General features: G+C 47.9%; 1 protein-coding gene across 1 annotated transcript in view; it reads left to right on the top strand.

The window, feature by feature from the left end:
• LOC144695147 (uncharacterized) overlaps positions 1 to 20,155 on the top strand; it is a 132,571-nt gene that overhangs the window by 50,495 nt on the left and 61,921 nt on the right. The window contains exons 17-25 of the mRNA XM_078566045.1: positions 215 to 268; positions 396 to 440; positions 3,042 to 3,095; positions 8,889 to 8,996; positions 10,834 to 10,887; positions 13,867 to 13,920; positions 15,611 to 15,655; positions 15,908 to 15,961; positions 18,527 to 18,571. Coding sequence (XP_078422171.1) covers positions 215 to 268; positions 396 to 440; positions 3,042 to 3,095; positions 8,889 to 8,996; positions 10,834 to 10,887; positions 13,867 to 13,920; positions 15,611 to 15,655; positions 15,908 to 15,961; positions 18,527 to 18,571 — 513 coding nt within the window. The remainder of the gene's footprint in view (positions 1 to 214; positions 269 to 395; positions 441 to 3,041; positions 3,096 to 8,888; positions 8,997 to 10,833; positions 10,888 to 13,866; positions 13,921 to 15,610; positions 15,656 to 15,907; positions 15,962 to 18,526; positions 18,572 to 20,155) is intronic.

Genomic DNA, 20,155 nt, shown 5'->3' with positions numbered 1-20,155 from the left:
ACGAATCCAGGGCACAGCATCTCACGGAGACATCCGGATCTCATAATGTTATTTTGAATGATATTTTATCTCTGAACCCTCCCAACTGGAGGCGAGTGCTGCCTCAGCGTTTAAGTGGGCCTTAGTGACGATGCTGGGAAGAAGGGACCACCATGCGCGTGCCCCGAGCCTCCCTTACTCGTGTAACCATCTCGCTCTTGTTTTCCACACACAGGGTCAGTCGGGTCCTCAGGGTCCAATCGGCTATCCTGGACCACGTGGCGTAAAGGTGAGCATCGGTGCCGAGCACCAACGGCTGCGTTGGCGACCCTGAGCGTTTGAGGCATTGCCTGTCTCCGCCGCTCGCACTACCGGGCCCCCACCCCAGAATTAACCGTCCTTCTGTTTCGTTTCAGGGATCTGAAGGAATCCGAGGGCTGAAGGGCCACAAAGGGGAAAAGGTGAGAGCGTTTCATCCAGTGTTTATATTTTCTGCGCGTCCATTTTCACACGGTGCCTGTCCGAGTTCTCTGATTGGCCATCTTTCCCTTGACTTTCTCCCCCAATCCCTGCCTCCGCCCTTCTTTTTGTATCCCTCTCCGGTTCATCGTTATGGTCGTCACTGCTCTCGACGAGCCCCCGCTCATTCCTCCCACCAGTCCAGCTGCCCATCCTTACCCACCCTTCCTCATCCTCTCTCACCCGCACTGCTGGGATCAAGCCTCGTATCCCCATCTCCTGCTCCAACTTGCCCTTTCGAGGTGGACCTCAAGACTGCAGAATTCCTCACCTCCCCGAATATTCCCTCCTTCTGACCATCCGCGGGCTCTTAAACCCTAATTTTGTCTTCAACCGACCAAACAAACGACTTAACCAAGCCTTAGCTCATCTTCAGCCAGGGGCGGTGGGCATGTTGTGGGCCTTGGCACATCAGCCGTTCCCGCACAGGGGCCATCACTGCCTGGCACTAACTGGGAGCCTCATGCCTGTCAATAGGGCACTTGCACTCACCGAGGGCACCCTTTGGTCAGATGCGAAGGCCCAGTTGGCACCAACTTGGCACCACCGGTCCCTTGCTGAGCCCAGGAGTTGCTACTTTGTGCCATAACCGTACGTGCATGCAGATAGTTCACCCGGGCACTCTTCCCGACCCATGGGGGCGAGCCCAACCTCAAAGCCTGCGTCCAAGTCACCACGAGCCAATTGTCCCTGGTCATGCCAGGCAGTGTGGCAACAAAAAGGCAATTGAGATGACTATTTTCTGTCACAATGAGAGCAGTGGGTTTGGGCGATAACCCTGCTGTGGGCACTGCTGGCCAGAGATAAGAGGCGGAATCTTCCGTTCCCACCAGCAGCGGGAATCACTCCCGCTCCCACACCCACCGCTGGACTTAGACTTCCGAGCGGAAGATTCCGACCGAGATGTGACTTTTCCAACGCACTCCTGGCTGCTTTTCAGAGCAGAGGCAGTGATGTAAGTGGTGTTGTTACTGGACTAGTTCTTCCAGAGACCCAGGGTAATGCTCTGGGGACTTGGGTTCAAATCCCACCACCGCAGATGGTGAAATTTGAATTCAATTAAAAAAAAAAATCTGGAATTAAAAGTCTGATGATGACCATGAAACCATTGCCAGTTGTTGTAAAAACTTATCTGGTTCACTAATGCCCTTATCTGGCCTACATGTGACTCCAGACCTACAGTAATGTGGTTGACTTTTAAATGCCCTCTGAATTAGGGATGGGCAATAAATGCTGGCCTAGCCAGCGATGCCCACATCCCATGAATGAATAATAAAAAAAAAATTCCCCTCGTCTTCAACTTGAAGTCATCCAAACCTCCGCAGCCAAGTCCAGTTCTCCCATCACCCACTGTGCTCACTGACCTACATTGGCTCACGGCCCATAATCATTTATTATGATTATTCTCATCCTTGTTTTTCCATCCCTTTGTGGCCTCACCACCACCCCCACTCCCCTCCCTATCTTTGTAATCTCCTCCGGTCCCTCAACCGTCCGAGATCGCCGCGCTCCTCTAATTCCAGCCTCTTGACCATCTTTAATTTTAGTCGCCCCACCAATGACGGCCATGCCTTCAGCTACCTGGGCCCCAAGCTCTGGAATTGCCTCCCTACACCCCTCCATCTCCCTACCTCGCTTCCCTGCTTTAAGATGCTCCTTAAAACCTGCCTCTCGGACCAAGCTTTTCTCCATCTGTCCTTACATCCCTCGTGTAGCTCACTGTCATATCTTGTTGGGTGATGCCCCTGTGAAAAGCCTCGGGATGTTCCTGTGATGTTAACGGAACTATATAAATGTAAGTTGTTGTTGATTCAGGAATTCGGGATGTCACATGAAGGTGAGATTGTTAGCTTTATCTCCCGGGGTGTCGAGAATCGTCTGAGCAGATCTACTGGAGATACTCTCATGTTCCTTCTTGGACCTGCCATTACGTATTCGAGCCATTTCCATTAGTCGCTGCTGTGGCTCAGTGGGTAACATGCTCACATCTGAGCCAGGTGGTCGTGGGTTCAAGCCCCACTCTGGAGGCCTGATCATACAATCTGGGCTGACATTCCAGTGCAGCACTGAGGGAGCACTGCACTGTTGGACATGCCTGTTTTATGGGGGGGACACGAAGCCGAGGGACCCGGTCTGATCCCCCTCCCCCCACCACTGCCCCCCAGGTCGACATAAAGGGCCCCACTGCTGCTATTTGGAGAAGAGCAGGTGAATTCTCCCCCGTTTTCCTGACTAATATTTATCCCTCAACCATCATCACGAGAATAAAAAGGGAAAACCTGGCCATTATCACCATGCTGTTTGTGGGATCTTGCTGTGCATAAATTGGTTGTTGCATTTCCTACATTATAACAGTGCCGACACTTCATGAAGAATTGCATTTGCACAAAAGCCTTCTGGGCTGTCCTGCCATTGTGAAAGGTGCTACATAAATGTGGGTTCTTTCCTTTTCTGTTGATATGTTGATGAGAGGAAGAGTGAGTTTAATTCTTGTGTCACTCTGCTTTGCGATAATTCACCCATTATCTATTTCTTTCCTCTAGGGTGAAGATGGCTTCCCAGGCTTCAAGGGAGACATGGGCCTCAAGGGCGAACGAGTAAGGATTTGTAATAGGTTATGATCGCTTATGTTAGGCCATCACTTGGTGTGTGTTGTTATGTAAGAATATAAGGAATAGGAGCAGGAATAGGCCTTTCAGCCCCTTGAGCCTACTCCACCGTTCAGTAGGATCGTGGCTGATTTGATTGTGGCCTTAACTCTATTTTCCTGCCTGCCCCTGATTGACTCCCTTGTCAGTCAAGAATCTGTCTAACTCAGCCGTGAATATATTCAATGACCTCAGCCTCCATTGCTCTCTGGCGTGGACAATTCCAAAATTCCTCTGTATCTCTGTCTTGAATGGGAGACCCCTTATTTTGAAACCATGTCCCCTAGTTCTAGATTGCTCGACAAGGGAAAACATCCTCTCAGCATCTACCCTGACGAGCTCCCTTGGAATCTCATGTGTTACAATCAGATCACCTCTCATTCTTCCAAACTACAATGGGTATAGGCCCAACCTGGTAAACCTTTTCTCAAAAGACAATCCCTTCATTCCAGAAATCAGTCTGGCGAACCTTCTCTGCACTGCTTCCAATCCAAGTATATCCCTCTTTAAGTAAGGAGGGCAAAACTGCATACAGTACTCTAGGCGCAGTCTCACGTGCCCTGCACAGTTGTAGAAGTCTTCCTTATTTTTATACTACACCCTCTTTGTAATAAAGGCTAACATTCCTTTTGCCCTCCTAATCACTTGCTGTGTCTGCTTGCTAACTTTGTGGAGGGTCCGTGACCACCAAGGTGTCCCGGTTTGGAGTTGACGATGCTTTACCTGCATTGTAAACTGGGTGACCTCAACTCGCGAGGAATCCCGACCCGCTGACCTGGGATGAAGTTGACTGACTCCATGTCAGGAATCCACAAAGATGGGCTAACGGTTTCTGGTTTACAATTCTCACTGTGGAAGACAACCCAGGCCCTTGATATTCTAAGGTTCTTTCTCTCGCGCAAGGGAGTGTGTGTCACCAGGGAAATTGTAACAACATCATCCCAACCTGGAGGGTGCAAAGAGCTAAACTGTCATAGGAGCAAGAGGAGGCCATTCCACCATTCCATTAGATCATGGCTGACCTGTGTCTTAACTCTATTTAGCCATGTTGGTTCTATCAAACTTCCAATCAACTCCTCAGCCTCAAAAGCTTCTTCGGGAAGAGTTACAGAACTTCACAATGCTTTGTGTGAAGAAGTGCTTCCTGACATCAGTCCTGAAACACCTGACTCTCATATTAAGGTTATTACCACCTTGATTGAGACTTCATTAACCAGAGAAAATAGTTGTCCCCATTTACACTATCAACCCTTTCCATTATCTCCAACACCTGAACTCACCAGTCCCTTTTCTTTGTGAATATTATCCCAGTGCAGTTTTTCTTTTATTCTCCCACAGAATGTGGGCTTCGCTGGCTGGGTCAGCATTTATTGCCCACCCCTAATTGCCCTTGTGAAGGTGGTGGTGAGCTGCCTTCTTGAACCGCTGCAGTCCTTGTGGTGTAGGTACACCCACAGTGTTGTTAAGGAGGGAATTCCAGGATTTTGACCCAGCGACAGTGAAGGAATGGTGATATATTTCCAAGTCAGAGTGGTGTGTGGCTTGGAGAGGAACTTGCAGGTGGTGGTGTTCCCATCTATCTGCTGTCCTCGTCCTCCTAGATGGTAGTGGTTGTGGGTTTGGAAGGTGCTGTCTAAGGAGTCTTGGTGAGATTCTGCAGTGCATCTTGTAGATGGTACACACAGCTGCTACTGTGCATCGGTGGTGAAGGGAGTGAATGTTTGTGGATGTGGTGCCAATCAAACGCGTTGCTTTGTCCTGGATGGTGTCAAGCCTCTTGAGTGTTTTAGGAGCTGCACTCATCCAGGCAAGTGGGGAGTATTCCATCACACTCCTGACTTGTGCCTTGTCCATGGCGGACGGACATTGGGGAGTCAGGAGGTGAAGAAGCGTGGAGGGATATAGTGGTAGGGGATTCATTCGTGATGGAAGTAGACAGGCGCTTCTGCGGCCATAGATGTCACTCCAGGATGGTATGTTGCCTCCCGGGTTCCAGGGTCAAGGCAGTCAAGGAATGGCTGCAGGGGATTCAGAAGGGGGAGGATGAACAGCCAGAGGTCGCGGTCCATGTTGAGACCGATGACATAGGAAGAAAAAGAAATGAGGTCCTGCAAGCAGACTTTAGGGAGTTAGGTAGGAAATTGAAAAGCAGGACTTCAAAAGTAACAATCTCCGCATTACTCCTGGTGCCACGCAGTAGTGAGTATAGGAACAGAAGGATAGGGCAGATGAATGCATGGCTGGAGAGATGGTGCAGGAGGGAGGACTGTAGGTTCCTGGGGCATTGGGACCGTTTCTGGGGGAGGTGGGACCTGTACAAGTTGGGAGGGTTACATCTGAACAGGAACGGGAGCAACATCCCGCAAAAGTGCAGGGGGGATCGTAAAAAGGAAATTATGAAAGCTAAGAGAGTGCATGAGAAAGCATTCGTGGAATAAAGGAGAACCAAGAGGGGTTTTTTAAATATATAAAGAGCAAGAAAATAACTAGGGAAAGAGTAGGGCCAATTAGGGACCATAGAGGTAATGTGTGTGTGGACCCGGAAGACGTGGCTACAGTCCTCAATGAATACTTTATGTTGGTCTTCACAATGGAAAAGGACGATGCAGGTATAGATATCAGAGTGGAGGACTGTGAAATATTAGAGGAAATTAACATAGAGAGAGAGGAGGTACTAATGGGTTTAGCGGCCTTAAAAGTGGATAAATCCACGGGCCCAGATGAGATGTATCCCAGACTGTTGAGGGAGGCAAGGGAAGAGATATCAGGGGCCCTGGCAATAATTTTCAACTCCTCATTGGCCACAGGTGAGGTGCCAAGGGACTGGAGGATTGCTAACATTGTTCTATTATTTAAAAAGGGAAGAAGGGATAGACCAGGAAATTACTGGCCAGTCAGTCTCACCTCGGTGGTGGAGAAGTTACTAGAAAGAATTCTGGGGGACAAAATATATCTGCACTTGGAGAGACAGATTAATCAGGGATAGTCAGCATTGATTTGTTACGGAAAGATCGTGTTTGACAAATTTGTTTGAATTTTTTGAGGAGGTAACTAGGAGGGTTAATGAGGGTGATGTATTTGATGTGGTCTACATGGACTTTAGCAAGGCTTTTGATAAGGTCCCTCATGGCAGACTGGTCAAGAAAGTAAGAACCCATGGGATCCAAGGCAATGTGGCCCATGGGATCCAAAATTGGTTGAGAGGCAGGAAGCAGAGGGTGATGGTTGAGGGATGTTTCTGGAAGTCTGTTTCCAGTGGGGTTCTGCAGGGCTCGGTGCTGGGACTTTGCTGTTTGTGGTGTACATAAATGATTTGGACTTAAATGTAGGGGGTATGATCAAGAAGTCTTAGATAACACGAAAATTTGTAGGGTGGTAAATAGTGAGGAGGATAGCCGTAAACTGCAGGAGGATATCAATGGACTGGTCAGGCAGACAGAGCAGTGGCAAATGGAATTCAACCTGGAAAAGTATGAGGTAATGCACTTGGGGAGGGCTAACAGCCAAGAGATTACACTATGAATGGTAGGACCCTGGAAATTACTGAACATCAGAGGGATATGCATATCCACAGATCCCCGAGGGTAGCAGAGCAGGTATAAAAGGTGGTTAAGAAGGCATATGGGATACTTGCCTTTATTAGCTAAGGCATAGAATATAAGAGCAGGGAGGTTATGCTGGAACTGTATAAAATGCTGGTTAGGCCTCAACTAGAGTACTGCATACAGGTCTGGTCACCACATTATGGGAAGGATGTGATTGCCACTGGAGAGGGTGTAGAGGAGATTTACCAGGATTCTGCCTGGGCTGGAGGGTCTGAGTAATGAGGAAAGATTGGAAAAGCTGGGGTTGTTTTCCTTGGAGCAATGGAGGTTGGGAGGGGACCTGATAGAGGTGTATAAGATTATGAAGGGTATAGATAGAGTGGATAGGAAGGCACTTTTTCAGTCAATAACCAGGCGGCATAGGTTTAAGGTAAGAGGTAGAAGGCTAAGAGGGGAGTTGAGGAGAAATTTTTTCACCCAGATGGTGGTGGGAGTCTGGAATTCACGACCTGAAAGGGTGCTAGAGTCAGAAACTCTTGTAACATTTAAGAAGCATTTAGATATTCACTTGTGTTGCCATAGCCTCTAGGGCTGTGGGCCAAGCGCTGGAAAATTGGATTAGTGTAGTCAGATCTTTGTTGACCAGTCATTTGTTGAATGGCCTCCTTCTGTACTGTAAACGTCTATGAGCCCATGAGACTATGAGTCTACTCACTGTAGGATTCCTTGCCTCTGACCTGCTCTTGTAGCCACAGTATTTATATGGCTAGTCCAGTTCAGTTTCTGGTCAATGGTAACCCCCCAGGATGTTGATAGTGGGGGATTCAATGATGGTAATGCCATTGAATGTCAAGGGGCCATGGTTAGATTCTCTCTTGTTGGAAATGGTCATTGCCTGGCACTTGTGTGGCGTGAATGTTACCTGCTACTTATCAGCCCAAGCCTGGATTTTGTCCAGACCTTGCTAGATCTCGTCAGGGACTGTACCTGGGAATGTTTGATGGGGACAGTGTAGAGGGAGCTTTACTTTGTATCTAACCTGTGCTGTCCCTGTCCTGGGAGTGTTTAATGGGGACATTGTAGAGGGAGCTTTACTCTGTATCTAACCTGTGCTGTACCTGTCCTGGGAGTGTTTGCTGGGAACATTGTAGAGGGAGCTTTACTCTGTATCTAACCTGTGCTGTACCTGTCCTGGGAGTGTTTAATGGGGACATTGTAGAGGGAGCTTTACTCTGTATCTAACCCCGTGCTGTACCTGTCCTGGGAGTGTTTAATGGGGACATTGTAGAGGGAACTTTACTTTGTACCTAACCCGTGCTGTCCCTGTCCTGGGAGTGTTTGATGGGGACAGTGTGGAGGGAGCCAGTGTGGAGGGAGCTTTACTCTGTATCTAACCCGTGCTGTCCCTATCCTGGGAGTGCTTGATGGGGACAGTGTGGAGGGAGCTTTACTCTGTATCTAACCTGTGCTGTACCTGTCCTGGGAGTGTTTGATGGGACAGTGTAGATGGAACTTGACTCCGTATCTAACCCATGCTGCACCTGAGCTAGAGTTGCACCATGCTGGCACTGAATTCTACTGAAGCAGATATCAGTATTTAATGGGGTCCTCCTCCTCCTGGTACCATGGCCTAAGGTAACCATGGGCTTCCATTGGATTGGTCCATGATTATGCTTGGAAAAGTGTTGCAGTGGTCTGGGGCACTACCACTGTGTCACAATCCCCCTCTAATGTGGTGCAGAAAAAAAAAAATCATCAAAATAAAAAAACATACTCTTCTCATGCGGTATAAATTGTTGTTCCTTTTACATTTGGTAGTCTTGCGAATTGTCCTGATCAGTGGAAGATGAATTGTCATGGGTGGGCGGGACGAAAAGTTTGGTGGACCACCAAAAGGCCCGTTGACAAAATCCTACCCGAAATCTGTGAAGGTAACACTCAGTGACCATGAGGCTGGATTTTCCACTGTCTTCAGGTCACAGTGTATATATGAGGCATCTTAGAAATTCCTGAAAATGAGCCAACAAAGACATTTCACCAAGAAGATGCAGGGAGGGAAGGTGAACTGGCTCAGTCTCTCTCTCTCTCTCTCTCCCTCCCTCGTGTTTTCTGGTGTCATGTTGACCTCTCGACATTAGTCATCTGTAAAGGTTGCAACGCCTCTGTCTTTTTTAATTGTCCACTTTCTTTCTTTCAGGGGGAGCTCGGGCCAAGTGGTCCCCGAGGAGAGGATGGACCTGAAGGCCCCAAAGGTCGGGTGGGACCTCCAGGTGACCCTGGTCCCTTGGGTGCGACAGGTGAGAAGGTGAGAGACATTGTGATCTGTCGAACCCCCGGCTGGGGGAAGCCTTCTTGTTCAAGATCATTTTGGGTGAGAGGGATCAGTTCCCTCCTACTTTTATTCGTTCCCCATCTCTGCATCTGATCTCTCCTTCCCTACCCCCTACCCTCTCTCCCTCACCTCTGACCCTTCCTTCTGTCTTTTGCCTCTGATCCCTCCATAACCTCTGACCCCACCTCCATCCCTCACCACTGACCCCTCCCTCCTGCACCTCCGACCCTTCCTTCTTTCCCTCACTCCTTACCCTCTCTCCCTCAACCCTATCCCCTCTCCCTCATCCCTGTCCCCTCCCTCCATCACCTTCGACCCCTCTCTCTCTTACCTTTGACCCTTCCTTCCTTCGCTCATCCTTTACTCTCACTCCCCTCACCTCTGACCCTTCTCTCGCTTGCTTCCAACCCTTCCTTCCCTCCCTCACCTTTTACCCTTGCCTCCCTCACCTTCTGCCTTCCCTACCTCCCTCCCTTACTCCCTAGCCTTTGTCGCCTCCACCCTTCCTTTCCTCCTCACCTCCTACCCTTCCCTCCCGCACCTTCTACCTTCTCTCCTGTCCTCTCCTCCTCCGCTACCTTAGTTCCTTGCTGTTCTATTCATTCCTCTCTTTCTTTCTCTCCATCCTTGCAAAGCGATCCTCCCTGTCGAGAATGAAGTTGACTCTGTCAAAGTGTTGTGGGTGAATTGGAATGGGAGTTGGTTCACCATTTGCTCCTGTGCTTCTGACCTTGCAACCTCTCCATCGCACAGGCAGCCTATTTCCAGAGTTGTTCGCCTCCTACTTGCCCCCCACCACTGTGGCTCCACCTATCTGCTCTTGAAACCTTAGCCCATGCCTTCGTCAGCTTCAGACTCAACCCTTTCAATCTCCTCCTGGCCAGTTTCCCATCCTCAACCCTCCTTGAGCTCTGCTGCCAATACCCAATCTCACACCAAGCTCCACTCACCCATCGCCACAGCTCTCCCCCTCTTCCCCCGCCCTTGCTGACAAACCCACTCGCCTCCAATTTCCACCCTTGAATAATGGCGAAAAGAGAGGCATGTTGTGGAAGCTTTTCATCTGGCACTCATCAGGACAAATGCAAAGAATGCCAAATTTCAAAGGATCACAGCAATCTACACTGCAGGAGAAAGGGGTGCTGATTGGTTGGCAAGTCGACTCTGATTGGCTGAGACATTGCCGTGGAGAAAGCAACAGGGAACCATAGGCTCTCCAAGTTCCCGGGTAATTCAAAAAAGTGGCAGGGCTTGAATGTATCCCTTTCGTCTGCAGAGAATGGGTCCCTGCATGTGAGCACCCTTTCACTAATCAGCACCCTTTTCTCCTGTGGTATAGATTGTGGTGATTGTTTGAAATTTGGCACACTTGTGTTTGTCCTGATGAGTGCAAGGTGAAAATCTTCACCAACATCTTTCTCTTTTCAGCAATATTCCACTTCTCACCCTCATGTAAAGATCCCTCATGTGAGGCCTCCTCCTTCACTGTCTCCAGGAGCTCCTCCAGCCCTACTGGTCTCCGAGAGCTCTCCACTCACCTGGCTCAGGTCCCTAAATCCTCCTGCCTCGATATTTCTCTTCATCTTAAAGACACTGCTGAAGACCTACCCTTGACCAAGCCTTTGGTCATTGGACCTAAGATCTGCTTCTCTTTCTGTGGCATGGTGTCAAAGTTGGTCTGATGACACTCCAGTAAGCACCTTATACCATGTTAAAAGCACTGCATAACTACAAGATGTTGGTAATGGGCAGTGAGTGTACATGTATTGTGATTATCCCCATTTTATACCCTCTGTCTCCCTGTTTTTAGGGTAAACTCGGAGTGCCTGGTCTCCCTGGTTACCCCGGACGACAAGGCCCCAAGGTAAGAAGATGTAATTGACAACTCCAATCCAAGACGGAGTTATACAGCCCTTAATAATAATCAGTCAATTATTTAATGTATAATTTTTCTCTGGAGGAATGCTTTGAGTATTTCTTGTCCCTGTGTGTATGGGGTGTATGTGTATGTGCCTCTGTTTGTATTTATTTAAGTGTGGGTATATGCCTTTGTGTGCAGGCTGTGTGCCTAAATGCATGTGCGCACATGTTAACACTTAGCCTGTGAGTTACAAGGTCATGGGTTTTTTTATTTGTTCACGGGATGTGGGCCTCACTGGCTGGGCCAGCATTTATTGCCCATCCCTAATTGCCCTTGAGAAGGCGGTGGTGAGCTGCCTTCTTGAACCGATGCAGTCCATGTGGTGTAGGGAGGGAGTTCCCGGATTTTGACCCAGTGACAGTGAAGGAACGGTGATATATTTCGAAGTCAGGATGGTGTGTGGCTTGGAGGGGAACTTGTAGGGGGTGGTGTTCCCATGCGTCTGCTGCCCTTGTCCTTCTAGAGGGTAGAGATCACAGATTTGGAAGGCGCTGTCAAAAGAGCCTTGGTGAGTTCCTGCAGTGCATTTTGTAGGTGGGATACACTGCTGCTACTGTGTGTTGGTGGTGGAGGGGGTGAATGTTTAAGGTGGTGGATGGGGTGCCAATCAAGCATCTGCTTTGACCTGAATGGTGTCGAGTTTCTTGACTGTTGTTGGAGCTGCACTCATCCAGAAGAGTGACTGAGACCCGGCCCACAGGCACAATGCGGGCTGACACTCCCAGTGCATTACCAAGGGAGTGCTGCACTCTTGGAGGTTCCGCCTTTTGGATGTAAAACCTGTTAAACCTATGCCCCGCCTGCCCTCCCAGGTGGAGGTAAAAGATCATGCGACCACCATTTTGAAGAGAAGGGGAGTTCTCCCTGGTGTCCTGGCCAATGTCCCTCAATTATCATCATAGTTAAAAAAAAAATCTGTTAATTATCACATTGCAGTTTATCAGATCTTGCTGTGTGCCAGTTGGCTATCATATTTCCTACAACCCCACTACAAAACGTATTTCAAGTGCTTTGGGGAATCCTGAGGTTGTGAAAGACCCTCTTAAAATGCAATTTATTTCAAGTGTGCATGTTTATATCTGTATTTGTGCACCTATTATTTTTTAATTTATTCTTTCATGGGATGTAGGTGTCGCTGGCAAGGCCAGCATTTGTTGCCCATCCCTAATTGCCCTTAAACTGAGTGCCTTGCTAGACCATTTCAGAGGGTAATTAAGGGTCAACCACATCGCTGTGGGTCTGGAGTCACATGTAGGCCAGACCAGAAAAGGACAGCAGATTTCCTTAGTGAACCAGATGGGTTTTTACAACAATCAGTGATAGTTGTCATGGTCACCGTTACTGGGACGAGCTTTACACTGCAGACTTACTAACTAAATCAAATTCCACCACTGCAAAATACCCTGTGTCCCCAGAGCATAAGCTGGGCCTCTGGATTACGAGTCCAGTGACATTAGCACAACACCACTGTGCGTGTGTCTCATTTGTACCTGTATGTGTATGTGTGTGTTGCACCTGTACCTGTGTTGCACCTGTGCCTGCGTCTGTACGTGTGTTTGTGTGTGTATGTGTGGGTGTCACATTTGTAACTGCGTCTGTACCGGTGTGTGTGCCTTTGTCCCCTTCCCAAGCCTGTGACCCCTTATCTAGTCCTGTCCTTATGAGGTCAGTTAGCTGAGCCCTGACCACATAACTCTGACAACACTCAAGAAGCTAGGCCAGCATTTATTGCCCATCCCTAATTGCCCTTGAGAAGGTGATGGTGAGCTGCCTTCTTGAACCGCTGCAGACCATGTGGTGTAGGTACACACACAGTGCTGTTAGGGAGGGAGTTCCAGGATTTTGACCCAGCGACAGTAAAGGGACGGTGATATATTTCCAAGTCAGGATGGTGAGTGGCTTGGAAGGGAACTTCCAGGTGGTTGTGTTCCCATGTGTCTGTTGCCCTTGTCCTTCTAGATCGTAGAGGTCGTGGGTTTGGAGGGTGCTATCAAAGGAGCCTTGGTGAATTCCTGCAGTGCATCTTGTAGATGGTACACACTGCTGCTACTGTGTGCCGGTGGTGGGGGGAGTGAATGTTTGCGGATGGGGTGCCAATCAAGCGGGCTGCTTTGTACTGGACGGTGTCAAGCTTCTTGAGTGTTGTGGGGGCGGCACTCATCCAGGCAAGTAGGGAGTATTCCATCACACTCCTGACTTGTGCCTTGTAGTTGGTGGACAGACTTTGGGGAGTCAGGAGGTGAGTTACTCACTGCAGGATTCCTAGCCTCTGACCCGCTTTTGTAGCCACAGTATTTATATGGCTAGTCCAGTTCAGTTTCTGGTCAATGGTAACCTCCAGGATGTTGATAGCGGGGGATTCAGTGATGGTAATGTCATTGAACATCAAGGGGTGATGGTTGAATTTTCTCTTGTTGGAGATGGTCATTGCCTGACACTTGTGTGGTGTGAATGTTACTTGCCACTTGTCAACCCAAGTCTGAATATTGTCCAGGTCTTGCTGCATTTGGACATGGAGTGCTTCAGTGGAGAAGTGTTGGAAGGATTAGCAGGCTGATTAACAGCTTCTTTGAACCATTTCATGGACGCTGTTTCCTTGGTCAAGTCCTGGAGTGGGACTTGAACCCGGAGCTTCTGGCTCAGAGGCAGGGAAGCTACCCACTGTTCATCCTCCAGCGAGACCTCGCAGGTAGATACTTGGGCACCACCAGCAGGCTCCTGCTTTTAGTGCTGACATCAGAAGATCTTCAAAGGCAGTGAGATTCCTCCCCCAGTCAATGAAGACTAAAATGTCAGGACTCGACACAGAAAGTTACCCACTGAATTGAGAAGCTCCCCTAGCTGCAGTACTGTGCGCATGATCCGGGATATCAGTAACACATCCCTGTCTGCTCTGTCTAACTGTCTGCTTTATTTTTCCAGGGCTCTCTTGGTTTCCCGGGATTCCCAGGAATGAATGGCGAGAAAGGTGCTCGGGTAAGTTCCTGAAGAAGCCTCTCACCATCGGAAACAACAGCAACAAACTCTCTGACGTCCTTCGGTTAATGAGGAAAGCCATGCCCAGTTAATGGAGATTCATCATATGTTTGTGTTTGTCTCCCACTCTCTGTCTCTCTCTCTGCCTCCCTCTGTCTCTCTCTATCTCTCTCTATCTCTCTGTCTCTCTCTCTCTATCTCTCTCTCTCTCTCTCTCTATCACTCTCTCTGTCTCCCTCTGTCTCTCTCTGTCTCTCTCTCTCTCTCTCTCTGTCTCTCTCTACTCTCTTTCTGTTCCTCTCTCCCTCTCCCACTCTGTCTCTGTCTCTATCTATATACTCTCTTTCTCTCCATCCCTCCCTCATTCTTGCTCCCTTTATTCCTCACTTGATTGTTATTTGTTTCTCTATCTCTTGTGTGTTGGGATGCATTTCACGCTTTCTCTGTGTTCCTATTTTCCCCCTGTTTCTGTTCCATCTTCCCTCTATCCCTGCCCCTCTCTCTCTCCCTCCCTTTGTTTACTTGCTTTCTCTGCTATATCTCCTCATTATGTCCCCTTGTCTGTTTTCTCTCTGCTTTCTCAACCGCTCACTCCTTCATCTATCTCTCCCCTCTTTCTGTCTCTCCCCCCTTTCTCCTCGATTCTGTCTCTTTTTCTACACTTTTGCTTCCACCTGTCTTTCCCACTCTCCCCCCTCTGTTTCACCCTCACTCTCTTTCCTTGCACTTTCTCCCTATTTCTGCCTCTCCTGCTCTCTCCTCTCTCTGTCTGTCTCACTCTTCCCTCTGCCTTTCTCATCTAATGCTCCCTCCTCCCTCTCCACACCTCTCTCTCTGTTTCTCCTGACCTTCCTGCATCTTTCTCTTCCATCTCTGCCCCTCCTGTCTCTCCTCTCTTTCTGTCTTTCTTCCCTATCCCTATCTCGCTATTTCTCCTGCATCTGTCTGTCTCACTCTGTCTATCTCTCACTCTGTCTATCTCTCACTCTGTCTATCTCTCATTCTGTCTATCTCTCATTCTGTCTATTTCTCACCGTCTATCTCTCACTCTGCCTGTCCCTTGCTCTGTCTCTCATCTCTCTGTCTCTCTCTCGCTCCATCTCTCTTTCACGCTCTATCTTCACTCTGTCTGTCTGTTTCTTGCTCTGTTTCCCTCCTGCTTTGTCTCTCTCCCTCATTTTTTCTGTCTGCCTGTCTCTGTCTCTCTCTCACTCTCATCTCTCTCACTCTGTCTGTCTGTCTCTTGCTCTGTCTCTCGTCTCTCTGTCTCCTGTTCTGTCTCTCCTACGCTCTGTCTATCTCTCACTCTGTCTGTCTGTCTGTCTCTTGCTCTGTCTCCCTCCTTCACTCTGTCCATCTGCCTGTCTCTCTCTCTCTCTCTCATTCTCTTTCTCACACACACACTCTCTCACTTCCTCGGTATGTCTGTCTGTGACTGTCTCTCTCCATTTCTCTGTCTCTCTCACACTCTCTTGTATGTCTGTCTGTGCCTGTCTCTCCCTCCCTCCATTTCTCTGTCTCTCTCTCTCTCTCTCTCCATGTATCTTTCCACTGCCTCTGTCTTTCTCATCTAACCCCGTCTCCCACCTTTTTCCACCCTCCCCCCTCTTTCTACCCTTCTTTCTCCTCTCTGTTTTCCTGCATCTTTCTCCTCCATCTCTCCATCTTGCTCTTCCTCCTAACCTCCCAGGGTTTGCAAGGCAAGTTGGGTCAAAGAGGACAGCGCGGACCCATGGTAAGTCACGAGTTCATTGATCACTAAATATTTGAATGGGAATCTTTGCCAGTGTAGTTATTGTAAAGTAAATAATCATACAGAATGTAACCGAGGTGAATGGGACTCAGAGGGAGTGTAAGAGAAAACTGGGCAGTGGGAGTGTGATACGGAGCAGGTGTGGTCTCTACAACCTCACTCCCACATCTGACTATATGTGACCAGGATTTAAGCATTGACTGAGTGGCAACTAATTTTGGATTTCTCTCCAAGGGCCCACGTGGTCAACGAGGACCAAGAGGAGCAACGGGAAAACCAGGGGCAAAGGTGAGTCTTTAGACAGTGGGGCATGTGGGAGAAGTGGAGAGCAGCAAGAGTGTGAGCTGAAAATCAGCACATCAGAGGCATGTTTCATTATCAAGGGTAGGATCTAATAACAGAAATATAAACTGAGAGTGTGAGTGTGTAACAGATAAGGTGTTATAACTGAGTTTTATACTAAGTTTGAGTGTGTAACAGTGAGAGTGTTTTAACTGAGAATTTTATACTGAGTGTGTGTAACAGAGGGAGTGTTATAACAGAGAGTATTATACTGAGGGTGAGTGTGTAACAGAGGGAGTGTTATAACAGAGAGTATTATACTGAGGGTAAGTGTGTAACAGGGAGAGTGTTATAACTGAGAGTTTTATACTGAACCTGTGTGTGTAACAGTGAGTGTTATAACTAAGAGTTTTATACTGAGGGTGTGTGTGTAACAGGGAGTGTTATAACTGAGAGTTTTATACCGAGTTTGAGTGTGTAACAGTGAGAGTGTTATAACTAAGAGTTTTATACCGAGTTTGAGTGTGTAACAGTGAGAGTGTTATAACTGAGAGTTTTATACTGAGGGTGTGTGTGTAACAGTGAGAGTTTTATAACTGAGAGTTTTATACTGAGGGCGTGTGTGTAACAGTGAGAGTTTTATACCTGAGAGTTTTATACTGAGGGCGTGTGTGTAACAGTGAGAGTGTTATAACTGAGAGTTTTATACTGAGTTTGAGTGTGTAACAGGGAGAGTGTTATAACTGAGAGTTTTATACTGAGGGCGTGTGTGTAACAGGGAGATTGTTATAACTGAGAGTTTTATACTGAGGGTGTGTGTGTAACAGGGAGAGTGTTATAACTGAGAGTTTTATACCGAGTTTGAGTGTGTAACAGTGAGAGTTTTATAACTGAGAGTTTTATACTGAGTTTGAGTGTGTAACAGGGAGAGTGTTATAACTGAGAGTTTTATACTGAGTGTGTGTGTGTAACAGGGAGAGTGTTATAACTGAGAGTTTTATACTGAGTGTAAGTGTGTAACAGTGAGAGTTTTATAACTGAGAGTTTTATACCGAGTTTGAGTGTGTAACAGGGAGAGTGTTATAACTGAGAGCTTTATACTGAGGGCGTGTGTGTAACAGGGAGAGTGTTATAACTGAGAGTTTTATACTGAGGGCGTGTGTGTAACAGGGAGAGTGTTATAACTGAGAGTTTTATGCCGAGTTTGAGTGTGTAACAGGGAGAGTGTTATAACTGAGAGTTTTATACTGAGGGTGTGTGTGTAACAGGGAGAGTTTTATAACTGAGAGTTTTAAACTGAGTTTGAGTGTGTAACAGGGAGAGTGTTATAACTGAGAGCTTTATACTGAGGGCGTGTGTGTAACAGGGAGAGTGTTATAACTGAGAGTTTTATACCGAGTTTGAGTGTGTAACAGGGAGAGTGTTATAACTGAGAGTTTTATACTGAGGGTGTGTGTGTAACAGGGAGAGTGTTATAACTGAGAGTTTTATACTGAGGGCGTGTGTGTAACAGGGAGAGTGTTATAACTGAGAGTTTTATACTGAGGGCGTGTGTGTAACAGGGAGAGTGTTATAACTGAGAGTTTTATACTGAGGGTGTGTGTGTAAGAGGGAGAGTTTTATAACTGAGAGTTTTATACTGAGGGTGTGTGTGTAACAGGGAGAGTGTTATAACTGAGAGTTTTATACTGAGGGCGTGTGTGTAACAGGGAGAGTTTTATAACTGAGAGTTTTATACTGAGGGCGTGTGTGTAACAGGGAGAGTGTTATAACTGAGAGTTTTATACTGAGGGTGTGTGTGTAACAGGGAGAGTTTTATAACTGAGAGTTTTATACTGAGTTTGAGTGTGTAACAGGGAGAGTGTTATAACTGAGAGCTTTATACTGAGGGCGTGTGTGTAACAGGGAGAGTGTTATAACTGAGAGTTTTATACTGAGGTCGTGTGTGTAACAGGGAGAGTGTCATAACTGAGAGTTTTATACCGAGTTTGAGTGTGTAACAGTGAGAGTGTTATAACTGAGAGTTTTATACTGAGGGTGTGTGTGTAACAGGGAGAGTGTTATAACTGAGAGTTTTATACTGAGGGCGTGTGTGTAACAGGGAGAGTGTTATAACTGAGAGTTTTATACTGAGGGTGTGTGTGTAACAGGGAGAGTGTTATAACTGAGAGTTTTATACTGAGTGTGAGTGTGTAACAGTGAGAGTGTTATAACTGAGAGTTTTATACTGAGGGCGTGTGTGTAACAGGGAGAGTGTTATAACTGAGAGTTTTATACTGAGGGTGTGTGTGTAACAGGGAGAGTGTTATAACTGAGAGTTTTATACTGAGGGTGTGTGTGTAACAGGGGGACTGTTATAACTGAGAGTTTTATATTGAGTGTGAGTGTGTAACAGTGGGAGTGTTATAACTGAGAGTTTTATACTGAAGGAATGTGTGTAACTTGATGTTATGGAAGAGTTATCGAATGTGTGTATGGCCATGATGAACAGAGTGCGGATAAACTGATGCTGCACATTTACTCTGTGTCATGAAGCAATGTGACCTATTCTGTTCTTTTGTTCATTAACAGGGAGGCTCAGGAACTGATGGGCCACCGGGTCCTTCTGGCGAACGGGTGAGTATGTCCGATTGTGTCAAACTGTACCTCAGAACAACCAGTGCCTTCAGAATAGGACAAGGTCAGTGTCCCTTACAGGCCCATTTCCTTTCGATCGCTTGGCCCCACCTTCGCCCACAAACCCCTTTGCAAGGCACCTGTCCAATCGTCTCTTGAACATGAGTCCTGCTCACTGTCCTTCCCTGAGAGAAATCCCGCAGAACATTTCCATATAATCTAAGTGTTCAAAAATTTACAATCTTAGATCTAGCTCCCTCATTGCTAATTATTGCCTGCCGTGTTTTGGTGTCTTCATCGCAGTGAGCATCTTGCTTTGCTCAGCGTGGTCCTTCCATTCAACGGGGTGGCCCTGGACTCCCAGAAAACGCTGATCGGAGCTACAACGTTGCAATTCCCTGCCTGAGGCACATTCCCTTCAAGCACGGCTTCCGGGCTGGGATAGCATGATGGCGGGATCAACCCCCCACCTCTCTTAACTGCCCTACGCACCAACGCTGCCCTCCCCTAGAGTCCGAAGAATCCCAAGGCGTTAACGTTGGAGCATAATGAGAAACAAAATCCACACAGTGACACGTAGGGAACCTTTGGGACAGCTGACCAAGAGCTTGCGGCCACAGATATAAGGCTTCAGAAGAAGCAGTGGGAGAGGCGGGAAGGTTCAGGGAGGGAATTCCTGAGCTTGGCTCACCCATGCTGGGAATGAAAGGAATTCGCTTTAATGGGGATAGCAAGGTTACAATGGGCACTAGATCCCACAATGTGGTGCCAGCAGTGTTTCACAAAGCCGCAACCTCTGCGGGAATCAAGCACCAGGACAATTGGTCACCAAAGAAACGGGCCGAGTCTGCAAACGGGCCTGTCTACTTCCGATCCTCACCAGGCACATTGATTACTTAGATACCAGAGGAGGGGTCCATAGCCGCCATCTCCCTACGCCCCCACCCAGGTCACCCCAATATCAACCAATTGCCCTGCTCCACTCTGTGGGCACCCACTCAATTTATGCTGCCACTCCTCTCACTCTGCACACCAAACCCCCAGTAGTGTGGGATATGGCGAGGGCCACCGCTAACAGGTGGGCGGAAGATCAGACCAGCCCCAAGTCGGGTTGGCACCAAAATGGCCTGCCTTGGATTTTCGGGGGGCCGTTCAGAGATATGGCAGGGCTAACGCCCACTCCAACTGACCCCCCTCACCCACCCACCCAACCCACCCACCCCCGGCTTCCAGTCCAAAATGGCCACAGTCTAAAAGCAAACTGTGATTCTCATGGTGACTGTCGGACCTGAACCCATTATCTCACTCATTGTATATACCATCTATGAGTTTGATGGTCCGCATTTTCGTCTTGTGAGGTTGGGGGCTTAACTTGCGCATGGAATTTGTGAGTTAGGGGTTTATCACTCATGAACACTTTACATGATGATTGTTAGGTAGCTGTAGCTCAGAGTTCTCAGCTTGCTGCCCTACGCAGTATTAGAAATTCGGCACCTGCCCCTCTGTGCAGTGTTAACAAGTTGGCATGCTCCTGATCAAACCTGTTCTGTGCGTCGTTTTCATTAACTAATCTTCCTCTTCTTT

Source organism: Cetorhinus maximus, chromosome 21 (assembly GCF_964194155.1).
Source record: "Cetorhinus maximus chromosome 21, sCetMax3.hap1.1, whole genome shotgun sequence".
Taxonomy (NCBI): domain Eukaryota; kingdom Metazoa; phylum Chordata; class Chondrichthyes; order Lamniformes; family Cetorhinidae; genus Cetorhinus; species Cetorhinus maximus.
Note: the sequence above shows the minus strand (reverse complement) of the source record. Positions and strands in the feature narration are given on the sequence as shown.